Source organism: Entelurus aequoreus, linkage group LG08 (assembly GCF_033978785.1).
Source record: "Entelurus aequoreus isolate RoL-2023_Sb linkage group LG08, RoL_Eaeq_v1.1, whole genome shotgun sequence".
Taxonomy (NCBI): Eukaryota; Metazoa; Chordata; class Actinopteri; order Syngnathiformes; family Syngnathidae; genus Entelurus; species Entelurus aequoreus.
Window position 1 is genome coordinate 24,470,220 of NC_084738.1, and position 25,630 is coordinate 24,495,849.

At 38.7% G+C, this 25,630-nt stretch overlaps 3 protein-coding genes across 3 annotated transcripts in view; 2 read left to right on the forward strand and 1 right to left on the reverse strand.

The window, feature by feature from the left end:
* The window catches only part of LOC133655693 (uncharacterized), a 5,275-nt gene extending 2,393 nt beyond the window's left edge, over positions 1–2,882 (forward strand). Inside the window, exon 2 of the mRNA XM_062056082.1 lies at positions 2,841–2,882. The gene's annotated coding sequence lies outside the window, so the exon portion shown is untranslated. The remainder of the gene's footprint in view (positions 1–2,840) is intronic.
* Positions 2,883–9,379: 6,497 nt separating this feature from the next.
* On the forward strand, positions 9,380–11,346 carry bhlha15 (basic helix-loop-helix family, member a15). Its single transcript, XM_062056083.1, has 2 exons — positions 9,380–9,612; positions 10,208–11,346. Exon 2 carries the CDS (start codon positions 10,255–10,257, stop codon positions 10,813–10,815), a length of 561 nt encoding a protein of 186 aa, XP_061912067.1. The 5' UTR covers positions 9,380–9,612; positions 10,208–10,254; the 3' UTR covers positions 10,816–11,346.
* tecpr1a (tectonin beta-propeller repeat containing 1a) lies at positions 11,338–25,505 on the reverse strand. The gene is made up of 24 exons (XM_062056078.1): positions 25,356–25,505; positions 22,402–22,638; positions 22,144–22,326; positions 19,028–19,150; positions 18,831–18,950; positions 18,582–18,756; positions 18,411–18,511; positions 16,914–17,015; positions 16,691–16,833; positions 16,022–16,557; positions 15,784–15,929; positions 15,468–15,623; positions 15,241–15,390; positions 14,934–15,091; positions 14,626–14,856; positions 14,437–14,533; positions 14,277–14,356; positions 14,139–14,195; positions 13,827–14,001; positions 13,597–13,732; positions 13,399–13,491; positions 13,224–13,330; positions 12,825–12,944; positions 11,338–12,624 (listed from the first exon to the last, which is right to left on the reverse strand). The coding sequence occupies exons 2-24, from the start codon at positions 22,624–22,626 to the stop codon at positions 12,508–12,510; spliced, it is 3,531 nt and encodes a 1,176-aa protein (XP_061912062.1). The 5' UTR covers positions 22,627–22,638; positions 25,356–25,505; the 3' UTR covers positions 11,338–12,507.
* Between the last annotated feature and the right edge of the window lie 125 nt (positions 25,506–25,630).

Below are 25,630 nucleotides of genomic sequence, written 5' to 3' on the forward strand. Positions count from 1 at the left end.
TTTCAAAATTGAGCTACAAAAGCAAGATTGGGACAATGTGTACAATGAAAAAGAGGTTGATGAAGCATATGAACATTTCTTAAACAAGTTCATAATACTTTATGACAAACATTGTCCATGGATACAACTTAGTAATAAACAGAGAAAGAATAACCAACCATGGATGACAAAAGGATTAAAAAATGCTTGTAAGAAGAAGAATACACTATATAGAGAATTTATAGCACAAAGAACTATAGAGGCAGAAATTAAGTACAAAAAGTATAAAAACAAGTTAACAGAAATACTACGATCATGTAGAAAAGAATATTACAGTGAATTATTGGACAGGAACAAAAATAATATGAGAGCAACATGGGGCATCCTTAATAGCATTATTAAAAATGGCACAAAGAGGGACTACCCTCAATACTTTTTAGACGGAAATAAAAACAATGACAACATAAAGGAAGTAGTTGAAAGCTTCAATAATTATTTTGTAAATATTGGACCAAAATTGGAAGAAAGGATTCCAGACCCAGTTCCAATTGAGGACTATAATGATACCATAGAGCCAAATCCCAACTCCATGTTCCTCAGTAATGTGACACAGGAGGAAATAGTTACACTCGTGAAAAAATGTAAATCTAAGACTTCAACTGATTGTAATGGAATTGATATGGATACGATAAAAAAGGTTATAGAAGAGATCTCAGGACCATTAATGTATATTAGTAACCTATCATTTCAAACAGGTACATTCCCAAACAAAATGAAAATAGCTAAAGTTGCACCAATTTATAAGACTGGAGATAAACATCAATTTACAAATTATAGACCTGTTTCTTTACTTCCACAATTTTCTAAAATCATTGAAAAACTGTTTAATAACAGATTAGAGAGTTTCATAAATAAAAATAGAATACTCGAAGAGAACCAATATGGATACAGAGCTAATGTCTCAACTTCAATGGCTTTAATTGAAATTACAGAAGAAATTACCAATGCAATAGACAGTAAAAAATGTGCAGCGGCAGTTTTTATGGATCTAACTAAAGCATTTGACACAATTAATCACAATATTTTAATCAAAAAACTAGAACGATATGGCATCAGAGGGTTAGTCTTAAACTGGATAAGAATTTATCTAACGAACAGGAAACAATACGTGAAGCTAGGCGAACACATGTCTACAACGCTAAATATATCCTGTGGTGTACCTCAGGGATCAATATTAGGACCTAAATTATTCAATCTCTATATAAATGACATTTGTAAAGTTACAAAAGATTTAAAGTTAGTATTATTTGCGGATGATACAACAGCGTTTTGTTCAGGAGAGAACACACAGGAGATAATACAAATAATAACAGAAGAAATTAACAAATTAAAAAGATGGTTTGACAAAAACAGACTATCGTTGAATCTTAGTAAAACTAAAATAATGCTATTTGGTAATAGTAGAAGAGAAAGTCAAACACAAATACAAATAGACGGAATAGAAATTGAAAGAGTAAATGAAACCAAATTTCTAGGTATAATGATTGATGATAAATTGAACTGGAAATCTCACGTAAAAAATATACAACATAAAGTAGCAAGAAACACGTCAATAATGAATAAAGCAAAACATGTTCTAGACAAAAAATCACTTCATAGTCTATACTGCTCACTAGTGTTACCATATCTGAGCTGCTGTGTAGAAATATGGGGAAATAATTACAAAAGTACACTTCATTCATTAACGGTGTTACAAAAAAGATCAGTTAGAATAATACATAATGTTGGATATAGAGAACATACAAATCCTTTATTTATTGAATCAAAGATACTGAAATTCCACGACATAGTGAATTTGCAAACAGCTAAAATTATGCACAAAGCAAACTATAACCTGCTACCCAAGAATATACAACAATTCTTCTCAACAAAAGAGGAGAAATATAATCTTAGAGAAAAATGTAATTTAAAACATTTGTACGCACGTACAACACTTAAGACCTTCAGTATATCAGTATGTGGAATTAAATTATGGAATGGATTAAGCAAAGCAATCAAACAATGTACTAATATGATCCACTTCAAGAAACTCTTCAAACTTAAAGTGTTTACAAAGTACAAAAAACCATGACAAACATTTTCAATTTATTTCATCCATTCATTCATTCATTCTTAAAGTAATCTTACTTATCTCATCATATGAAATATGACTTTCTTCACCAATTATTATTATTAAATTCTTACTATTATTTATTTATTTATTTATTTTTTATTGTGATTACATATGGAGTTTATTGTGAATAAATTGAGAACAGGAAGTGAATAAAAAAAGTTTCAGCAACTGTTATGTAAAGAAAAGGGGTAGGATTAAATAAGCTCTGCTTCTTCCTACTCCTTTTCGAACATGTTGAAAAGAGAAACTGGAAATTGTGATGTATCATGTTGTACGCTTGCATGTTCGAAATAAACTCAAACTCTACTCTATATAATGTGTATACACACACACACACACACACACACACACACACACACACACACACACACACACACACACACACACACACACACACACACACACACACACAGACAGTAAATATATATATATATATATATATATATATATATATATATATATATATATATATATATATATATATATATATATATATATATATATATATATATACACAGTAAATATATACACACAGTATATATATATATATATATATATATATATATATATATATATATATATATATATATATATATATATATATATATATATATATATATACATATATATATATGATCCGCTGACTCTTCTCACCCTGGACACAAACTATTCTCCCCTCTCCCCTCAGGCAGGAGACTACGCTCCATCCAGACCCACACCTCCCGCCACCTGAACAGTTTTTTCCCCTCGGCCATCAGGCAAATGAACAATAACTCCTAACAGTAGCTCCTAGAATTCCTTGAATTCCTTCTAAGTCTATCTGATAGCTCAGTTACAGCTCATTTTATTACCAAATATGTGTTATATGTGTTTTATGTTGCACGATTGCACCAAGAAAAATTCCTAGTTTGTGAACCCGTTCTCAAACAATGGCAATAAAACTATATATATATATATATATATATATATATATATATATATATATATATATATATATATATATATATATATATATATATATATATATATATATATATATATATATATATATATACACACACACACACACACACACACACACACACACACACACACATACATACACATAGTAAATATATATATGTATATACACATAGTAAATATATATTTACTGTCATTGGAATATTTCATTGTTTGGCTGTGAGAAATTAATAAAAACAGCCTTGCGTAATAAGCACTAATCTGAAAAGTATTACACGGTTTGTGGCGTGACTTTCTGGAATTAAATAGATGAGGAACTGAAACAAAGTTGAACTCTATTTAAAAAGAAATACAGTAACAAACAATTTCAAATATTTTTGATTGATATAACAATGAAGAAAAAAAAACATGACATATTATGAGGGTGTAATTTATTCAGTTAGTAAAATGATAAATATACACAGTATATTCTTGTGATCATTTGAGGAGTAATCACAGTGTGCAGTTGCATGGTTTATGGCTCTAACAAAACATATGACATTGAATAATAATATCTTAATTAACAAATTAAAACGGTATTGCATCAGAAGGTTGGTTTTGAACTGGGCAAGAAATATGTGAACCTAGGCGAACAACCGTCTCAGCTTTAAAAATATATTGCGGTGCAAGGTAATACAAGTAGGAACAGAATAAATTAATAAATTAATAAATGGTTTGACAAAAAATATTTGAATCTAAGTAAAACTAAAAAATCGCTGTTCAATAACAGTAGGAAAGAAAGTCAAACACAAATACATATTCTCTACTATTCCCTAGTGTTACCGTAACTAAGTTAATGTGTAGAAATATGAGAAAATAACTACAAAAGTATGCTCTATTCATTACTTGTGTTACAAAAAGGTCAGATAGAATAATACATAACAGTGGCTTTTAAGAACATCTAAACCGTTTATTTACGGAATCAATAATATAGAGATTCAATGATTTGGTACATTTGCAAACTGCAATTACGTACATAGCAACTTGCTACCCGAGATGGTACAACAATTATTCCCAACAAAAAGAGAAAACATAACTAACTTAATGGGACATTTTAATTTAAAAACAGCTGTATGTACGTACAACACTTAAAACATGTATTATGTCAGTATGTGGAACTAAATTATGGAATGGATTAAGCAAATAAGTCAAACAATGTACTAAAATGATCCAGTTCAAACTGTTGGCAAAGTACAAGGAAGAAGATTCCTGATAAACATCTTTAACATGAATGATAAATGAGACATAATCTATCATCTATCACATATTTAGCAAATTATTTGAATCACAAATTATTAATACCTACATATTCACGCAAACTTTATTGATTATTTATTTGTTTGTGTTACAGATTGAGCACAGGAAGTGAACAAATGTGTGCCAATCGGAAAAAGGGCAGGATTTAAAAAGATCTGCTTCTTCCTACTCCTTTTGAAACATTTTGAAATGTGAAACTGGAAATATGTGATGTTCCACATTGTAACTGTATGTATGTTTGAAATAAACTCATACCATACCCATAATTATGTATTATTATATATCCTGTAACTACAGTATGTATTGTATGTTGTGTATCAGGTGATAATGCATTAGTGATTTGCTTCTTCCTGCGCCTTTTTGGACCCATTGCTTTTTTTCATTCCTATTTATTTTCTCAGACGACTCTTTTTTGTTTAGGTGCGCTATTCTGTTCGAAACCCTGTTGATGGAGAGTATTTTCAATATTATTGTTGGGTTTGAAATTCAATTAGTGAAATAAAAAAACACTGGTTTGAAAATGTGTTTAATGCTTAATAGTATATAATAAAAATAATGGATTAATAAAAATTATTAATAGTATTTATAAATATGGTTCCACGCTGTTTGGAAATAATAATTTTTTACTGTCCAACCTTAACGGCTTTGAATGTATGGCATAAAAAAGCATTTTTGGCAAATTACGATGTGCTGTAAGCCTGACAAATATGAATGTAATATACTGCTTAATTGTAAATTACTTTCTTATTCAACTCCTGTGTTGACATGCACATAAGTGGCATTAAATTGCTTCATATTCAGATAATAAAGGGTGAATTGCACCTCACTGTTGGATGGGAAATAAATGCTTACATAAAGCCTAGCAGAAAACTATCCTTTTGGGTACATCTAACAGTTATTCCTTATTACACAATATATGTGCTATCAACAAGATGTGCGGGACTGCAAGTACACATTACTTTGAAAACATTATAAATACTTTTACTGATTACTGATGCTCATTAAGGACCACTGCACAAAAGAATATGAGCAGGCTTAACGTAAGAGCAAAGTTGTGAGGCTGTAACACGACCAGGGCGGCACACTACAAATGTTAGCATGACGCTGCAGGCTGTTGGCAGATGTTGTCACTAAACTGTGTGTTTGGTTTTGCCCGTAGGTTCACAGTTGGACTTTTGATCTTTGCAAAACAGCATCCGCACCCATTAAGAAGTGCACTGCTTAGTCCTAGCCAGTTTTTTTGCATGTGTTCCTAAACCTGTCCATCAGACCTTGAGTTGGGAGATAACAGGTTAGTGTCACACACACACACGCACACACACACACACACACACACACACACACACACACACACACACACACACACACACACACACACACACACACACACACACACACACACACACACACACACACACACACACACACACACACACACACACACACACACACACACACACACACACACACAGTAGTGAGTTGGTGCTTATTGTTATGACACATGGATGTCCGGTCAAAAGCAGCGTGTCTGCCTGTAGCCAAAGGCCACCTCGCTGTCACCATGGCCTCATGCGACATCCACACTTGTTTTTCTTTCAGACTGGCCTTGGCCTGATGGAAAAAGTGACAATCGGTCCAGATCTTCTCCCAGCTAATTCACCGACCCGCCTCCTTGCTCTTTTATGATGAGTCAGGGATGTCTGTTTTGCTCAAATGGATTCAAGGCACCTGCTGTCCGTGACATCACGGTGTGTTCAGTGCTTCCAGCGGTGGCTATGACATGATCATCCGCTGCGTGGTGATTACACAGTCACTTGCGCAAGACCTACTAGTACCTTTCCAGCTGCACACCGCATCCAAAGTTGCTGTTTAATGTCAAACTTGCTGTTTAATGTCAGCTTTATAAAGCTGCTGTTTAATGTCCTTGGAATTGAGCGGTGACATGACCCCATTAGTACCTTTAGTACCTACTAGTACCTTTCCAGCTGCACACCGCATCAAAAGTTGCTGTTTAATGTCAAACTTGCTGTTTAATGTCAGCTTTATAAAGCTGCTGTTTAATGTCCTTGGAATTGAGCGGTGACATGACCCCATTAGTTTTGCTCAAATGTTGTAAATATGTTGCTAATATGACTTTGTTTAAGCTAGCTGCCACTGTTTGTTTGACTCATTACAGAAAGTGTATTTAGCTCTGAATTTATCAGGCGCGGTGGCTAAACAAACAGCGCAAAGCCTTCAGGCCAACCAAGTTAGAAACTGAACAAACTCAAACTAAAAGATAAAGTTTCCACACAGCCAACATCAGCCAGGTTTGGTTGATTAGATACAGTACCTAAGGAGGAGGGTAAGCAACTTGTTCAAGGACGGTGGAGCTGCACTCTTTAAAGAGTTGGGAGCGTCACACCTGCACATTAATACCACCCCCCCTAACCCCCAGCAGGAAAGCGCAAAGTCGCTTGGGGTAATGTTTTGGTTGCCGTTAGTTTATTTAGTTGGCAGGATTACGCAAAAACTACACTTGGCAATTTTCAATTATGTGGAGGTGTTTTTAAGGAATAACAAATACAATTTGGGGGAAAATCTGATTAAAATTCCATATTAACGAGTTGATGTTGGTTTTGTCAATTGAGTTTACGATGGAAAACATAAAAGAAAAATAATTTCAGGTGACCCTTCTTAAGAACACTGCAGATAACCGTCAAAACATGTCAAGATGAAACAAAACTACCTCTATTTTTGGAGTGTATACCGAATTGGGGACTTTTAAAGGCACCAACCAAATTCCGTCGGTACTATCGGTTATCGAGTCACGTAAAAATGTAAAATGGTGTCATATTTCGGTACATTTATTGCATGTGACGTAGCATCCAGTGCAGATTCGGCCGGTTCAAACACTTGGCGGGCAAACTATCTCACTCAAAGCAGATTCAGTCCAACTGCATTTAGGGTAATGTTGCAATTTTAATGCCAACAAAGCAAGTATGCCCGGTAGAAATAACTCAAATATAAAGTAAGGCTTCACTTTTCAAAATGTGCTAGTTCGATGCTTATTTACATTGGGTATGCCATTCACATGCCACCAATTAGCGTTTTACATGGCGATTGCAACACCTCCAAATTTTAATGAAAACTGCTGATGAGTAATAAATACAAAACTTACAGTATAAACACTTTTGAGGAGGCAGCAAACAACTATATAAAGGATAATGGCAAAGACTATTCCCTGACTAGACAACACACTGCAGCCTATACACTACTGCCATCTAACTTCTTGGAATTGCAAGTGCATGCAAAGTCTACTATGTAATACTTGCAAAGAGATTCAGAATTGTACAAAAATCAAAAGATAACAGGACAGCACAGTTATCATTATCAGCTCACGGTTCATGTTAAATAAATAAAAATAGATTTTATTATCAAACAAATTAGTATTTATCAACAAACGAATACACACAGACGTAGCAAATAATGGTACCACAGCAGCTTTATAATAAAGGTGGTACTTCTTAAACAAGACAACTGAATGTATTGTTTGTTATGTGGCCTGGAACATTGTATTCAAATGAAGTAAAACTTGGAAAGGCGTAGTAGACATTTCTAACATGGATTATTATTATTTTTATTTTTTTTACTTTTGCCCAGCCACTTGTAATAAATAGGTAGCATTCATAAATGCCCCACACCACTAGGTTATTTGAATGACAAACCATACATGGATGTTGATTTGTACCCCTTGACAAGAGTTTATTTTTCTTATTTTACAATTGTCTCTCTGCTCTGTATTATATTCTAAAATGTACGCAAGGAAGAAAGGGAAAACAAAGCTTCATCTAATTGGCCAGTGGCAACCGGCCTTTATTTGTCTGTCAGCATCCTTTCAATACTGTTTTGCAGACAATTTTGAAATGATAATTATGAATCATGCAAACTGTTGTTTTTTTGTGTTTAAAAAAAAAAAAATGCATTACTTCATTTTCATTTGCACAATCCTTACAAATGTATTGCAATATTTAAAAATATTTGTTATTTTTATAATTATCTTAATTTCATTTATAATAATTAATATGATTGTTCAGGCCGCTGGGATAGACTTCAGCCCCTGCGCGAGCCAGAAAGGGACAAGCGGTAGAACATTGATGGATGGATGGATGATGATATCATCAGTAATGTAATTATTATTTCTAATGTATTTTTTTCTTATTTTCTTTTCTTTTATCACTGCACAAGCTATCTAAAATAACATTTTAATACAGTAAGTTAAATTATGGGTAATTGTTGAGACAGGATTTTATGTAAGCTCAGCTTTTTCATGCTCTTTTTCGAACATGTTGAATTGTGCGCTTCTTTAATGTAATTTGTTCAACACAAATAAAATCGAATTTCATAAATTTGAAAAATTAATACAGTTTCATTTATAGTATGTTCATTTGGTACTCTTCATGCACATGTTTACAAGGAACATCACATGGTTACTTTTGTAAAATTCAACATGTCTGAAAAGGATTAGGAATAAGCTGATTTTATTTAATCCTACCCCTTCTCCATGTCTATTAATAAGAATTATTTTACACTAGAACTTCCACACATTGTCATTACTTCCAGTGTCAAAGAAATGGAAGGTATAAAATTATGAAAAATTGGGAGTTGAAAAAAAAAAGACAGGTTGGGCACTGTTAAGTAAAATAACTGAATACAATTGTGAAAATAAGGACACAAAATATAATGAGAATGCAATACAAGTAAAATTGGTAATATTTGATGGAAAATAATTAAGGTAGTATAAGTGGAGACAAAAACAAGTAAATGTGACTTTACCCTGCATGTTTGTAGCATAAAAAATAAAATAAAACTTAAACATAAAAATTAAGTATGACTTTGTGTTATTTGTTCCCAAGCAGAAGAAAAGTTTTAAAGTACTCTAGTTTTCCTTCACAGTAAGGCTGCTGCAGGAGCTTGCCAGGTTAGGCATGTGTACAGGGGGTGGGGTTTGTGTGAGTGAGCTACTCACAGATTGGCTGAGGAGCGCGACGTGTACATCATTCAGCTTCAGGTCTCACACATGTGACACAGACATCTGCGTGTGCGTGCGTGTGTCTGCGGCAAGGCCACCATGCACAACCACTGTCTTCTCCACACGCTCCTCATCCACTTATGATGCTGACTGCTTGGCCGCGCATTCTCTGTGAACGGAAAGTTGAATAAAGGTAAGGGATGTGTGCTTTTTGTTTTGTTTTTTTTAGTTCATTATACTTTTTAGATGCATTATTATACAAAGACAGTTGCTTTAAAAGAGATAGTGATGGGTCTACCAAGGGGTTCAAGAGTATTCAAGCATAAGCAACTCTATTCAACTATATTACAATTAAATCAATAGAGCAACAGGGTGAATTAGTCATGTGTTTTTGTGAGTCTAACCTTCAAATGGACACTATCTCAGTAGTGGATAAGCCAAGCGTGCATTCGCAGGCCAACATCATGGAGTTTTCACACTGCAAAAGACTGATTAGATATAAACAGGATGCAAGACTGTTTGAATTGGAAAAGGAGCCTTTTTCACTTATAGTGGGTGTCACTGGGGATCATACAGTACCTGTACAGTATCTTTTTGGCCCCAGGGAAAACATTTCCCATTTACTGATGGAAGACAAAGGACGCTGCTTCTCCTCATTTCTACTGTTTGAATATTTTGTCATTACTCTACCTACTTGAAGAATCCATACTGTGCCTCCATTTTTAAGTGTTTAATAATTGGCTGACATGATGTGGTGCACCATGACTTCTTCTCATCACTCCTTGTAGGCAAGTTGAAGCTGTGACATCTTTGGAGAGCTCGGTAAAGAAGCAGGATGAAGTCCAAGGGAAAAGCTGTGAAACCAACCTGGTCTGACCCAGAGCAGGAACTTGAAGGAGACACAGAACCGGAACCTGGCTCCAGCGAGCAGGAAGGCTCCGAGGCCTCCGTGCGGATTGGCTGCTCCTGGAGAGGTTCTTTGCGGAGCCGGAAGGGTAAGCGCCAAGGAGGTTCTGGGGGAGGTCGTCGGCGCCGGCAACACAGCTCCACTACAAAGGAGCGCAGCATCCGGCGATTGGAGAGCAACGAGCGGGAACGCCAGCGCATGCACAAACTCAACAACGCCTTCCAAGCGTTACGCGAGGCCATCCCGCACGTGAAGATGGACAAAAAGCTGTCCAAGATCGAGACGCTGACACTGGCAAAGAACTACATCAAGGCCTTGACCTCCATCATCCTGGACATGTCGGGAGCCTGCCTGCCTGCTGGCGAGGTCCCGTCAGAGGCCAGCACCGCCAAGCTGCTCCAGTGCTACCAGCAGCACCTGGAAGAGGAAGGGGAGGAAGGTCTGACCCAATATCTCACCCACGTGCACAGCTTCAGCCAGCACAGCTAGCATATCAGGAGGACTGGTCTCCGAGCAGGAGATGAGCGTGGACTCTTAGGGGCCATATGACATCTAGTTCCTGCAAATGCACTGCTGTGGAATCCAGTCAGGACAGAGGTATTCTAAGGAACCCAGTTGACTTTCTGCAGCACTTAAACTCAACAAGTGGTTGAGTTTATTAATTCTGTTTTCTCAACAGAATGAAGGGTGAACTTAATTTGGAAGGGCTAAATATTTGGTCTTTTTCTAACTTCTCGGTTTGGAAGCCAGGATTTCTTCCTCTCCCCTTTTTTGTAATTGCGTGATCTTTTTAGTCCGTTAAAGGAAAAAAAAAAACCTGCTGAGCATAGCCTTCAGTCACAACTGCTGAATCCAGGAAGAGAACACAGAATGAAGTAGTGTTTGCTCATCATGAAGATGAACTCCCATACTGCTGAGAACACAACTGACTCGTCTGACTTGTCTGCAAAGATGTTGTTTCAACAATCAGGTTATTTGTAATGTCCAGAGGCGGGACATTGTACTGAAGATGAGCTGTCAATAAACATGTGTATTTATTGACTGGTATTTGATCGTGCACTACATGTGTGACATAAGGAAGTCACTACAACACAGTAACAGACCATACAATCCTTATGTATAGAAAGCAACACATGCCCACATAGCTAATATGTTTTCTATTGAGTGTGAAATGTTCTGTAACTTTTTTAGCAGCTAACATGCTAAATAGGATGACAATTTTATAACAAAAATATATTTTTTAGCCTAGTTCTTAGCAAACTGTAGGTTCCGAGAATTAAGTTTTACCTTAAGTATTGCACATATTCCAAAGACAATTAAGATAGTGGTTCTAACAATGCCTAAAACTAAGCGTAACTTCTATTTGTAAGAAGCAGGCACCAGGTCAATGCAGGAGTTGTGTGTAGTATTGAGCTTAAAGCAGTTGTCAAACGACCCACCCGGGTTGATCTTTGTGATGTTATTCCTGGTACTTAATTTTACTCTTTACACAATTAAAACCCATTGTTTGTTGAGATCTGTGCTTAGGGTTATTTGTTTTAAAAGGGACCTATGATGAATTTTGTATTTTATGACTTACAATTATGATATTTTTAAAGAGGGTGGGGCGTGGTTTCATTTGCAATCTGGGAACGCCTCCAGAATCAGTCCTCTTGCAGGTATACTTAAAAATCGGGTATTAAAGTGACTGTGGAGCAAAATTTCCACCAAAGCATAATAAATATATTATATCTAGACCACAAGGAAGTGTTTTATATGTAGATTAAAATCATTGTAGGTCCCCTTTAACTTTTAAAATGTCCCACAAAGACTTGGTAGCTGCTTCTGGTGTACCAGACACCAAACAATAACAACAATATATAGCATGAGTTGACAAATAGGGAGCTCAGCATACACGATCATTTGTAAACTATAGCATTGAGCTTTTTTTTGTTACACAGAATACTATATACATATTTATACCAGGTAAATCATACCACAACAAGTCATAAGCTTAAATGTGTGTGAAGACCATTAGGGAAAAAAAAAAGAAGAAAAAAGTAGCAGTGATTATTTAAGTGTGAAGTTTCAAAGGAATGTAACAGTAATATGTTCTACAAAGGCAATGAATGTTTTAGATGTTAAAAAAAACGAGTCCTCCGTGTCCACCGTTGTGTTAAATGGTGTGTCCTAACATCCGTGTTACTGACAGTTTGGGGGATCTGCAGGAGTCTGTGCAAGCGGTCCAGTCAGAGAAGGGAGACAGATTCTGGGTGGTTCCATGGCGTTCCCTCGAACAGTGACGTGGTCCCACCCTCCCTAGATGATGAGATGAACATAATATTAGTTAGTTCAAAATAATCACTAACATTCTCACAATTTTTAAATGCAAGATGTAATTCCCATTGATTTTAACTGGGTTAATTAAGACACGGACTGTAGCTGTATTTCTACAGTATGTACTCTTAGGTTTCATACGTAAGGAAATTCCCTGTGCCTTTAGTCCATCCTTTCCTTACCCCGATTCCATAATCCCACGATTGCCCTTTGGGCTCCATGGGATGGATTCCAAGTCGATGGCACACTGTCCCACGACTCAGGCTGTGACTGCCTTGCACCTTGTCTGCTATGATCCACACCTAAACCATACCACAACACGAATCAGCTTCCAAATTATACATGGTTTCAGTCATACTTTTGAATCAGCACCATCTATGTTCATATGATAAGAGAAAATGACACATGCCTTTGCAAACATCATAACACATTGACGTGTGATTTGGTGTTCATCTAACAATAGTTCATTCTCATTATTGTGGATGTACACTGGATTGTGATAATCAAGACAGGATGAAAGATGGAGTCGCATAATACTTTTAACAAGAGTTAAAGAGACAGTCCTGGTATGTGGCACAAACCTGATCCAAAGGCCCAACAGAAACTTTGCGCACATTATTAGATACATACTCCCACGAGGAGCCCTGAGGGGAGCTGGGAGTCAAACCCTTCCGATACCATAAGTTACCTGTACAGAAAACATCACACATAATTAGAAATAGTATGCAAAAACAAACTGTTATGCAAGCGCCTCACCATTGTCATCAACAGTGTACACTGATGTCCTACCAACAGACACCTGCTTCAGCTTATGTTTACTTGGTGAAGGAATGTGGTACCAACACTCACCTGCAGAGGGTGACATAGAATACAAAGTACATTATCATTTTCCTATTATAAACTGTATATTTGAAGTATTTTGAATCTACTCATGAAAATATAAAGTCCACTGACCTGCAGGGGTCTCAGGAGACACCCCACCCCTGAAGAAAGTAGAGCCATCTTTGGCGATGGCCCAAACCTGGCTTGCTAACCCGATGGAGATGGACTTGAATGGTTGGTCGGTCCCCACGTGAAGCCATGAAGTTCCCTATGGTATAAAAAGATTATGTCAAGAGCTTTGAACAATCAGGAAAGATAGGAAGTGATAAGTATTTGCTTCAACAAAAGCTGTAGTGACTTACAGCGGGCGTAAGAGTGGTGACTCCCAGTCGACAGAGCACGTCTCCCTTGTTGCTGATGGCCCATATGGGCACCACAGCCACACTGCTTTGGGCGGCGCACAGCAGGATGGTCACGTCACTCAGTGGGATGGGTGGGACTTCCTGCCAGGGACCAGTGGTGGTCAGTTTGCACTTCCTGTTAAAAAAACAAAACATTTGAGTTACATTATGAGTTGATGTGGACAATATATGCAAGAAGTCATTAATATGATGTCATTATGACTGCTCATTGCGCCATAAATATTGTACTCTAAAGATTTTTTTAAAGCCTACCTCGCCCATCGCCTGCGTCGCACAAAGTCCTTCATGGTTTTATGGCCATGATATGACCTGCACACAGAGATCAGACACGTTGAAGTCCCGGTCTGTCAATAAGGGAGGTGGATTCAACAGTCGGCATGTGAAACCTACGCTGGGAAATCTGCAGCATATTGCCAGCCTTCCCGGTCCGTCCCGCCACTGACGCTGTAGTCGACGGCCCAGTCAGAAGCCTGAACACAGCCAATTAGGGAAGTGAAACATGGCGGCACAAAGTTTAATCAAGACATAATAAGTGCCTCCATGTGTGTACCCATGTCCACTGAGGGGATGGAGGCTTGGTGTTTGTTTTTGTGCACTCGTGCAGTCCTGAGGCGTCACTCCACATATAACGGTCAGTCGGGAGACCTCTTTAAGAAATGAGGGAGCAAGTATGTTAAACACAAAATAAGCATTCTGTCATTGTTAGGGTCTGGAAAAAAGTACAGAGTAAGCGCTCCACCTGTTGGTGTAGCCGGTGACAGGGTTCCACCTCTGGTTCTCAAATATGAAGACACTTTTGACATCGGTCTGTGTGTGACTGTTGTCATTACTAGTGGGGAGACCCTGGAAGAAGCCTCCGCCATAACCCCCGTCATAGACCCAGGCGGTGTGGTCATAACCGATGCCCCACACAATCCCAGTGCTATTACACTCTACAATGCGCAGGTGACCACTGACCTGACGCCAGAACCTGCCCAAAGGAGCAATTCAATATAAACTATAAAATTTAGGAAAAAATTATATCAAATTGTTTTTTTGCATCCTTACATCTGGTCGCAGGGTGTGGGGTATGGCATGGCCTCCAGGCTGGGGGACGGCTCGCTGACAAAGATGTCCCCTTTACAGGTGATGGACCAAATGGCTTGTTTAGAAGGAGGACCCTGGATGCCCCTGGAGTCACAGCATGACACGTTCAACAGTGCCAACTGGAGACAGGGACATGAAATCAAAAAGACAGAGATCAGTGTTGATAAAATATAAATGAAGTGTTCATTATATTGCGGTTATAGGATGTTTGATAGCTTAAGTGTTCCTAAAGATGTTAAAAAGTGTCTATTTGCCAGTCTGTGCTTACCCAATCATGCATCTCCTGCTCTGTTGCAGCTGCTACTCTAATGGGCCACCTCTTTTTTATCCGCTCAGGTGTGTAGATGGCAAAAGTGTGTTTGGCGTCATTGAGCACAGTCACCAGGATTGTTACCTCATTGATAAAGGCATGAAGGTACTGCAGCATGATTACAGGACAAGGTTAAGCAGGTGGCTGCTTAAAACATCTACACCAAACACATTATGCCTTCCTACCTTCTTCTCCTCATAGTAATTATAATAGACAAAAAGGATGCCATCCTTGTTGCCATCTGGTCCGGAGAACTGCTCGAGGGCGAAGTTAACATCTATCCACTTGTGTGGCTTCCAGTCTCTCCACCACTGCATGGTGCCCTTCTTCACCCACACACACTTCCATGGTAAACAATACAGGCATATGAAAGAATAAGGGATAGAAAGGCACAGCCACTTCATTAGGTACATTTGAACAATGAATGAGACTAAGAGAGTACTGTCTATTTATACCTATTCATCTCATTTTATTGTGCATATTGAATTCACCTGCACTCACCTGTTCTATGGCTTGTTCATAATGTCTAAAGTCATCAATTTCTCTCTTTGTTCTTTCACTGAGTTGCTCAAAGATTTGTTTCCGCCAGGCAGCCATCTGGGCCGGGGTTACAGACAGGCTCATTGACTGGATTGACTGGGCCAACACTGGGAAAAATAAAAGCAGAGGAAACAACCTTAACCGGTATATGACAGAAACATCACAAATGATGAATTATCTCTCTTTTTGTAGCACACACATGAAGAGTTCATGTTGCTGTGGAACCAGTTGAGTTGGGAATGACTGTCCACAGAGCACCCTCCTCCACTGATCCATGCCCACAGAGGGTGCTCATCTGCCCCATACGAGTCCTCCATGGCCAGGGTGTATGTGGCCACAGACGACAGGCTACAAGTGTCTGCGGAGTCTGACACAACACACAACTGGGCCTGCTGGCTCTGGGCTTCCTCCAGATCCACATTACTCCACCGGGGGTCAAGGGGGCCTTCAGAATGAACCCCATCGTCACTCAGATGCCTGATATCTCCTTCCTCAGGGATGCTCTCTGCTAGTGGGACAGCAACAGAGGCTTGTTCTCTATCACATACCAGCTGAGAGATGAAGCTGTCGCTGGTAACTTTTGGAATGTGGGACTTAGGGGTGTCGTTCTGCTGGCCACAGGGCTCAGTGTGGGCGTTGAAACAGTTGGCTTCCTCTGTGGATCCTTTCTCCGTGTCAGACTCTACATCACTCACCACAGATGGTGGATGTAATTCACTGAAGTAACACCCAGCACTGTCACAACAGGAAAGGTACGGTAATCAGGAATCATCTGAGCTTTGTTGTCTGTTTTTGTAAACAATACAGCTATGCATGACAAAAAACAAAAAGTGTGGTTTAATCAAATTGAGTTTGAGTGGGTTGCAACCTCTGCTGGCTACTGGCACTGGAATGAGGTCGATCCCCATCTCGGAGAACAGTGACAGCCTTCCAGGTCTTCCCACTAAATTCACTAGCGGTAACACCCTGACGGAAGTACAGGGCGCGGTCTTCACTGCTGATAGCCCACACCTGTCCACGCAATGGTACATCTTTTAAAAAAGAAAGGGTTTAACAATTGTATTGGACAAAGGGAGTGGTGAAATTTTTACCTGATCATTGAGTCCAACATTGATCATGATCATTTCTCCAACCATGCTTATCCAACCAGAGCCACAGGGATTGTGGGAGTTCACACCACGTCTGAACCACACCTGGTATAGCAGCAAGCAATTTTAATTAGATCACTCTGCAAATGTGCATGTAAATCAATTCTGCATAGTTTGTGTGGTATTAAACTAAACTAATTGTTTCCAAAATTCAATATTGTATTCCTTCACCACTTTGCGGCCAACTTTCGGGCTCAGTGCATCGCTGATTTTAAAAGTTCCATTGAGTACATTAAGATTTGAGTAAGTTTTCATGTTAACATTGCATAAGTTTTAGGGTGTATAAAGGGTTTTAAGAGCATAGAAGGTGTTTATAAGTGTGTGTGTGTGTGTGTGTTGTGTGTGTGTGTGTGAAAGCTGTTTGAAGGTATTATAAAGACTTTGAATGCAGATAATAGTCATAAAAATTTGAAAATAACTAGTGTTTATAAGTGTGTGTGTGTGTGTGTGTGCATGTGTGTGTGAAAGCTGTGTGAAGATATTATAACTTCTAATACCTTGAAGGTAGAAAAGCGCTATACAAGTATAACCCATTTATTTAATGCAGATAACAGTCATAAAAATCATAAAATACCGAGCAATCCTACCTCGTGAAAATTGACCTTAAAGAGGATGGGGGGCTGGGGTCCTGGAATGTAACTCCCTATGATAATTACAGTGGTGTCTCAGTTTTTGTTATTAATCGATTCCAGAAGGGTCTGGAGCAACTTTTCCCATAGAAAACAATGTAAATCCAATTAATCCATTCTAGACACCCTAAAATGTTAGTACAAAACACATTTAATAGAGAATAATTTTAGTTTTATAGGCAGAAAATGCATATAAATGACGAATGATGGTGATGAGTGGCGGGGGAGTAGGGGCTGTGGCTACCCCCACAAACGGAACCTTCATACTTTGCTACTACTTCTTTCCGATCTAACAAAGGTCTAAACTCATTCTCCTTCTATGCCACATCAATATGGAATGCACTCCCAACAGGTGTAAAAGAAAGTGCATCACTATCCTCCTTCAAAACCGCACTAAAAGAACACCTCCAGGCAACTTCAACCCTAGACTAACACCCTCCCCCCTCCACATCCCACCTCCCCGGATTATAAATAATCAAATGTAAATAATCAAATGTATATACTTGTTCTTATGCTTTCTGAACTCACTATGTTCACTGCTCGCTGTACATATCCTACGAAGTCAGACCTACACTGTTTCAATGTCCATTTCTCAGATGATGCAATTGTTGATGACTGAAGGGCTGATATCAACCAAACCTATTTACTTGCAGTGCCATGCTCAAGAATCTGGAGTTGTGCTTTAAGAGCCCTATTCTCCTATGTGCTTAAGTGAAAAAAGCTGGCTGTGCAGCATTATCCCCTGGGTCTTAAGTCTGTCACTGTGCACCTAAATGTGGAATGACATAATGTTAGTTTGCAATTGACTTACTTTGTTGTCCTTGGTCAAAGCCCAGACAACATTGACTCCTACAGCCACATGCATGGCACCTACATCTGGACTTGGAGAGTCCACTACAGACCAGGAGGTACCTGGGCGGAAGAAAAGAAGAGTCCCGTTACAGAACTCAATAAACAAAGCTCATTCTGCTGGCAACAGTACCTTGGGGAAAATCTCGACTGACGCCCTCTCTGACGATCAGCTGGCCCTCCCACAGCACCGCCCACACCAGTTCCCCGGGGCCGCAGCTAATCTGGATCACCTCTCCGGGGATGGGCATCTCAGACCATAAAGACCCCTCAGGATTGTTATAGTAGATGCCCTCTCTGAACCACACCTACAGAACAGACAGAGAATTGCTATCTTATACTGTATATCTCCAATAAACTTTTATTGTTCACAAAACTGTACCTTCCCCTGTAGCGACACAGCCCACAGTGACAGTCGGCCTTGTGGTTCCTCGCTTATCTCCCATCCACCGCAGCTGATGTCACTGAAGGGATCTGGTAGAGATGTCTTCTGCGAGGGGATCTGCCAGTATACACATAAACACGGGTGAAGGAACCTTCTGATCACATAAACAAATACACATACAGTTAAAAATGCACCTCAGCCCAAGAGTCCATGGCTTTGTATCTTCTGTGACAGAGCCATCGCCTGCGACGGACACAAGAGTTCCATTTTTTGTCTTTGGTGTAAACTGCAGGAAAGTCAATGGAGTAAGTCCATCCCTGCAGAACAAGCCCATCATTAACCAATGTAGCAAGGGGAAATGTAGCTTGTATTTCAGAAATAGAGATGGTATTTATGGCTATTTAAAAGAAAACCGGATCTTGAGGAGTCGTTCCTTCCAAAAGACTGGCTTTTTTTATTTTTTTAAGTAAATAACTGTTTGTGTTTTTGTTTTACCAAGGAAACAATCACTGCTAGCAGTTAAAAGACATGTATCCGAATAATTCAATGTTATACCAATTCATACTGTGGGAAATATTATAACACTATTTTATTGATTTCATTTGTCTTGTGTTTTTACTGTAAGCATTTCATACCCCTATGCTTTAACAACGATCATTTTTCCTGACCTAAAAGAAACGTATTTAATTAAAATTAAAATAAAATATAAAAAAAACACTTCAGTCCAAAACAACTTCAACTGTAAAGTTTTCCATACAAGAGCATTTTAACTACACAGAAAAAACTATGGCCTACACCAGTGTTTTTCAACCACTGTGCCGCGGCACACTAGTGTTCCGTGAGATACAGTCTGGTGTGCCGTGGGAGATTATTTAATTTCCCCTATTTGGGTTAAAAATATTTTTTGCAAACCAGTAATTATAGTCTGCAAATTATGTGTTGTTGTTGAGTGTCGGTGCTGTCTAGAGCTCGGCAGAGTAACCGTGTAATACTCTTCCATATCAGTAGGTTGCAGCCGGTAGCTAATTGCTTTGTAGATGTCGGAAACAGCGGGAGGCAGTGTGCAGGTAAAAAGGTGTATAATCGCTTAAACCAAAAATAAACAAAAAATGAGTGCCCCTAAGAAAAGGTATTGAAGCTTAGGGAAGGCTATGCAGAACGAAACTAAAACTGAACTGGCTACAAAGAAAAAAAAACAGAATGCTGGACGACAGCAAAGACTTACTGTGGAGCAAAGACGGCGTCCACAATGTACATCCGAACATGACATGACAATCAACAATGTCCCCGCAAGGAAGGATAAAAACAACTGAAATATCCTTGATTGCTAAAACAAAGTAGATGCGCTCAAAATATCAAATATCGCGCAAAAAGAAGACATGAAACTGCTACAGCAAAATACCAAAAAAAGAGAAAAAGCCACCAAAATAGGAGTGCAAGACAAGAACTAAAACACTACACACAGGAAAACAGCAAAAAACTCCAAATAAGTCACGGCGTGATGTGACAGGTAGTAAATGATAAATGATAAATGGGTTATACTTGTATAGCACTTTTCTACCTTCAAGGTACTCAAAGCGCTTTGACAGTACTTCCACATTCACCCATTCACACACACATTCACACACTGATGGCGGGAGCTGCCATGCAAGGCGCTAACCAGCAGCCATCAGGAGCAAGGGTGAAGTGTCTTGCCCAAGGACACAACGGACATGACTAGGATGGTAGAAGGTGGGGATTGAACCCCAGTTACCAGCAACCCTCCGATTGCTGGCACGCCGTAGTGACAGTACACCTACTTTGAGACAAGAGCTATAGTGATGCATGCTTGGTTATGGTTTAAAGTCATATCCAACAATTGCGACGACGACTTTTTACTGTCAACTGAGTATCGTTTTTAATGATTTCTGCTGGTGGTGTGCCTCCGCATTTTTTCAACACAAAAAATGTGCCTTGGCTCAAAAAAGGTTGAAAAACACTGGCCTACACCAAGGGTGTCCAAAAAATCAAAGCTAGCAGGGGCCATTTTGATATTTTTTATTTTAAAAACCAATACAATATATGTATAAAAAATATATATTTAGGCTTCCACTCAGGCTTGATCCCGGGGACCCCAAAGGGTTTTGGTCCAAAAAATATAAAAAATGTGTCATTATTCAGTATTATTATTTGTGTTATTATTCAAGTTTTTAAATCTCTAGATCAACATTAGGTCTATCTGTCAATATAAAATGTTTTAAAGATTTAAATTGTATGCTCTTTTTGTCAAAGAAAACCCTTTTTTTTAATGAAAAAAACAAAATATGCAATATTTTCACCCAATAAAATTTTTAAGTGGGATATTTGAGATTATATAATTGGAGCCTTAAAAAGGTAAATAACTAATAACACCATTGATTTTAATTCATTATTATTTTTTGAGCAATGACACTTAAAAACTAATCACACTAAAATTGTAGGGGATCCAAAAGGGTCCTACTCATTAAAGTGTTAAAAAATAAATCATAATTTTTTATTTTTGTTTACTGTTTACTTTTAACACAATAATCTCGAGATCAACTTCAGATCTATCTGTCAATTATACGTTTTATTGTTGTTTATGTTTTTTGTTTGTTCGTTTTAGGCCCTTCTTTAAAAAAAACAGCTCGTTTTTTTACATGGCAAACACAAAATATGCAACATTTTCCCCAAAAAATATCTCACAATATTTAATGTGACGTAATTGGAGCCTTGAATAGGTCAATAATTCATAATGACATTGATTTTGATTCATTACTATTTTTTAAAGAAAGAAACAGCCTACATAGCAGCTTTGTGTGATTAGAGTAAACATTGCTACATTTTCTTGTTACATTTCACCTGTTTACTCTTTAAATACCACTTTTAATGTTTTTTATTTTTTTCAATCGTATTTTTAAAATGTGCCGTGGGGCCGTTAAAAAATGACCTGCGGGCCGCAAATGGCCGCACTTTGGACACCCCTGGCCTACATATAATAAATGATTACAATGTGTATCGATAGAAAAATATAAATACAACTAAAATAGAAATTTGCACAAAATCGCACTACCCCTACTGTAAATTTTAAATGTCAATTGCATCAAAATGTTGCTATGTTGCCTTTGACTTTGTCTCATTTTGTATGGCTTGTGGCTTAAATCCAGTTAGGCGGAGTGAATATGAAGGCAGATGAACAATTAGCATATAAAAGTGGCTCGCAACTGCGAATCGGTTCTTTGCGTTCACTTAAAAGAGCTGTTAAAAAGACCCGACTTGTTCCCAAACGTCACATCTCTAGTTAAAAACTCACCTCCTTCTCTGTGGCTTCCCCCTCAAAGTTTTCATCCATGTACCAGTCACCTTCCCACTGCCAGCTGCTGGAAGGGAGCTGGAAACTGGGTGGAGGTTGGTGCTGAAGACCTGTCACATCACTCCACTGCCAGCGGTCGCTTGGCAATAGGCGCTCAGAGAAACCATCCACTGGATTCCATCGCTGGCAAAAAAAAAAGAAAGCTGGAACATGCAGGCGACGCACCCACAAAGACTACTAGATGCTGCAGAAACCCACTTGATTCTCATAGGTCTCCTCTTGGAAGCGAATGGGGACGTCAGAAGCATGCACGTTCAGGTAGATCTTGTTGTCACAGGCGATGCCCCAGCAGCACTGCTGGGCCGCTGTCACCCGCTTGAACTCAATATGGGCGTCGCGACATTGCTCCCACTGCTGGCCTGCCGTGGACAGGCTGTACACCCGTCCATGCACGTCCACTGCCCACAGCAGAGAGATGGGCATGACTGCAGCTGACTTTAGTAGAAGCATGAAAACAGAATGTTAATGTAGCGTGGCAGGAACAAAAACACTTATTTTCCCCTCTGCGAAACTTGGTGGCCGTGTGGTTAGCACGTCAGCCTCACAGTCTGGAGTTTGTACATATTCATATTTCATTGTAATTGCGTCCACGCCCTGTCAGGCTAATAGTTAAATATATTAAGGCAATCAATCTTGAATCCCAATAAACACCAACTACAATAGCGGCACAACAGAAACATGTGTGTCCAACCCTCACCTAGGCAACTCAACAGTGTTCAAAATATAAATTGTTTACATTTAGTTTCACATTTATAATCTATTGTAGCTGCTGGTAGAAACTACACACATTTGGTCACGTGATTCTGAAGTCAATACCAACATCACAGAGACTCTTCCTTAGTTGACCCCCAAGTAAATTCAGTTTGAGACCTTTGCTCTGAATTGTAAATTAATCTACTGTGATTGACAGGAGACCAGTCCAGGGTGTACCCCAGGCTTCATCTCACCCATGACAAGCGGTTAAAAAAAATGCCACAACATTAAGTATCACGCACAATCTAATAATATCAAAACCTATTTTAATGCCATTATTACAATGGATACTTTATTAGTAATGGCTGGGGATCTTCCTGTGTGGAGTTTGCATGTTCTCCCCGTGACTGCGTAGGTTCACTCCGGGTACTCCGACTTCCTCCCACCTCCAAATACATGCACCTGGGGATAGGTTGATTGGCAACACTAAATTGGCCCTAGTGTGTGAATGTGAGTGTGAATGTTGTCTGTCTATCTGTGTTGGCCCTGCGATGAGGTGGCGACTTGTCCAGGGTGTACCCCGCCTTCCGCCCGAATGCAGCTGAGATAGGCTCCAGCACCCCCGCGACCCCTAACGGGATAAGCGGTAGAAAATGGATGGATGGATGGGTTCACCGGCCACAACGTTAAGTATCATGCACAATCTAATAATATCAAAATGTATTCTATTGCAATTATTACAATGGATACTATATTAGTAATGGCTGAGGATCTTTCTGTGTGGAGTTTGCATGTTCTCCCCGTATCTGCGTGGGTTCCCTACGGGTACTCCGGCTTCCTCCCACCTCCAAAAACATGCACGTGGTGATAGGTTGATTGGCAACACTAAATTGGCCCTAGTGTGTGAATGTGAGTGTGAATGTTGTCTGTCTATCTGCGTTGGCCCTGCGATGAGGTAGCGACTTGTCCAGGGTGTACCCCGCCTTCCGCCCGAATGCAGCTGAGATAGGCTCCAGCGACCCCGAAAGGGACAAGCGGTAGAAAATGGATGGCTGGATGGATGGAATTGTACTGTGGGGAGAGCTATTTCGACTACTACGGTCTCATCATTTTGCTACATCCACCAAGTAAAGTATGTATTAACTTTGAAAAAGTAGATTTTCTTGCATTTGACGTAATAAGATATGGAATGTGTACCCAATGAAGTGTCCAGTAAGTGTATACAGCAGGGGTCACCAACGCGGTGCCCGCGGGCACCAGGTAGCCCGTAAGGACCAGAGAGTAGCCCGCTGGCCTGTTCTGAAAATAGCTCAAATAGCAGCACTTACCAGTGAGCTGCCTCTATTTTTTAAATGTTATTTATTTACTAGCAAGCTGGTCTCGCTTTGCTCGACATTTTTAATTCTAAGAGAGACAAAACTCAAATAGAATTTGAAAATCCAAGAAAATATTTTAAAGATTAGGTCTTCACTAACTGACAAAGAAACAGACAACAGATTTGGTGTCCAGTTCAAAGTGTGACATGATTTATTTAAAAATTTGAGTGTTGACTTTTGTATTTTACATGAGTTATTTGTACAAACATGGTGCAAAGTAATTCATGATTTGTTTAAAAATGTTAGTGGCTAGCTAGTTAAAATGGGGTATTGTGATTTCACAAGACTGTCTTAGAAGTGATTATTTGAAAATGTTCAATTTGAAAAATGTGCACTTAGAGAAAATATAAAAATAAAGTGTTGCATATTGATATTTATCTGTTTCTATATATATTTATTGTGAGAAATCATTAAGATGATCAGTGTTTCCACAAAGATAAATATCATTAATTATTAATAATAACAGAGTTAAAGGTAAATTGAGCAAATTGGCTATTTCTGGCAATTTATTTAAGTGTGTATCAAACTGGTAGCCCTTCGCATTAATCAGTACCCAAGAAGTAGCTCTTGGTTTCAAAAAGGTTGGTGACCCCTGGTATACAGCATATAGGCTCCAGGAGCCCCGCAACCCTGAAGGGAATAAGCGGTAGGAAATGGATGGATGGACCCCTGCAATCCCAATAGGGACAAGCGGTAGAAAATGGATGGATGGATGGATGTTTGCTCACACAGTATTTACGTCTAAAACATTTGTTTCGGCTGCATGTATTCGTCAAATCATTTTTTTTTAGTATAAGGACCATACAGATTCTCTCCATTTGTACTGTTGCAACATTCCCAATCAGAAGAGTATAACTTTAGCTGACGTCCAGCTAGTAGAAGTGACATTACAGTCTATTTTGTTAAAAATAAGGATGAAAGTAAAGAGAATGGTAAAATGAGTCGCTACGCTACGAAACATTGAAAAATACAGGACGATTTTAAAGCAGGACCAGCAGTTTTAGGGCGATAGCAACACTCTGCTGGGATTACAAGCTTAGCTCTCTACAAATAGCACGTCCAAATAAGGACAAACACACCCACCGTATGCCGCCAGAGGTCAAAAACTCCCTTTTATCGTCCAGTGAAGATGAAGTAATCCTAATTCTTTAACAAACATAATGTTGTTCACGGTTGTTATGATATTAATGACAGGTACCACCAAGACGTGTAAACCAGGAAGTGCTGGTTTGTTTCTTCATTCTCATTGGCTGCTTAACAGGTGTTTAAGACAGTTCTATCCAGCAGGGGGTGCTGTTGCTTCATGTTGAAAGAGCAGGTACAGCATAGTATTGTTTTGCTTGGCTCGTTCCAGTAGA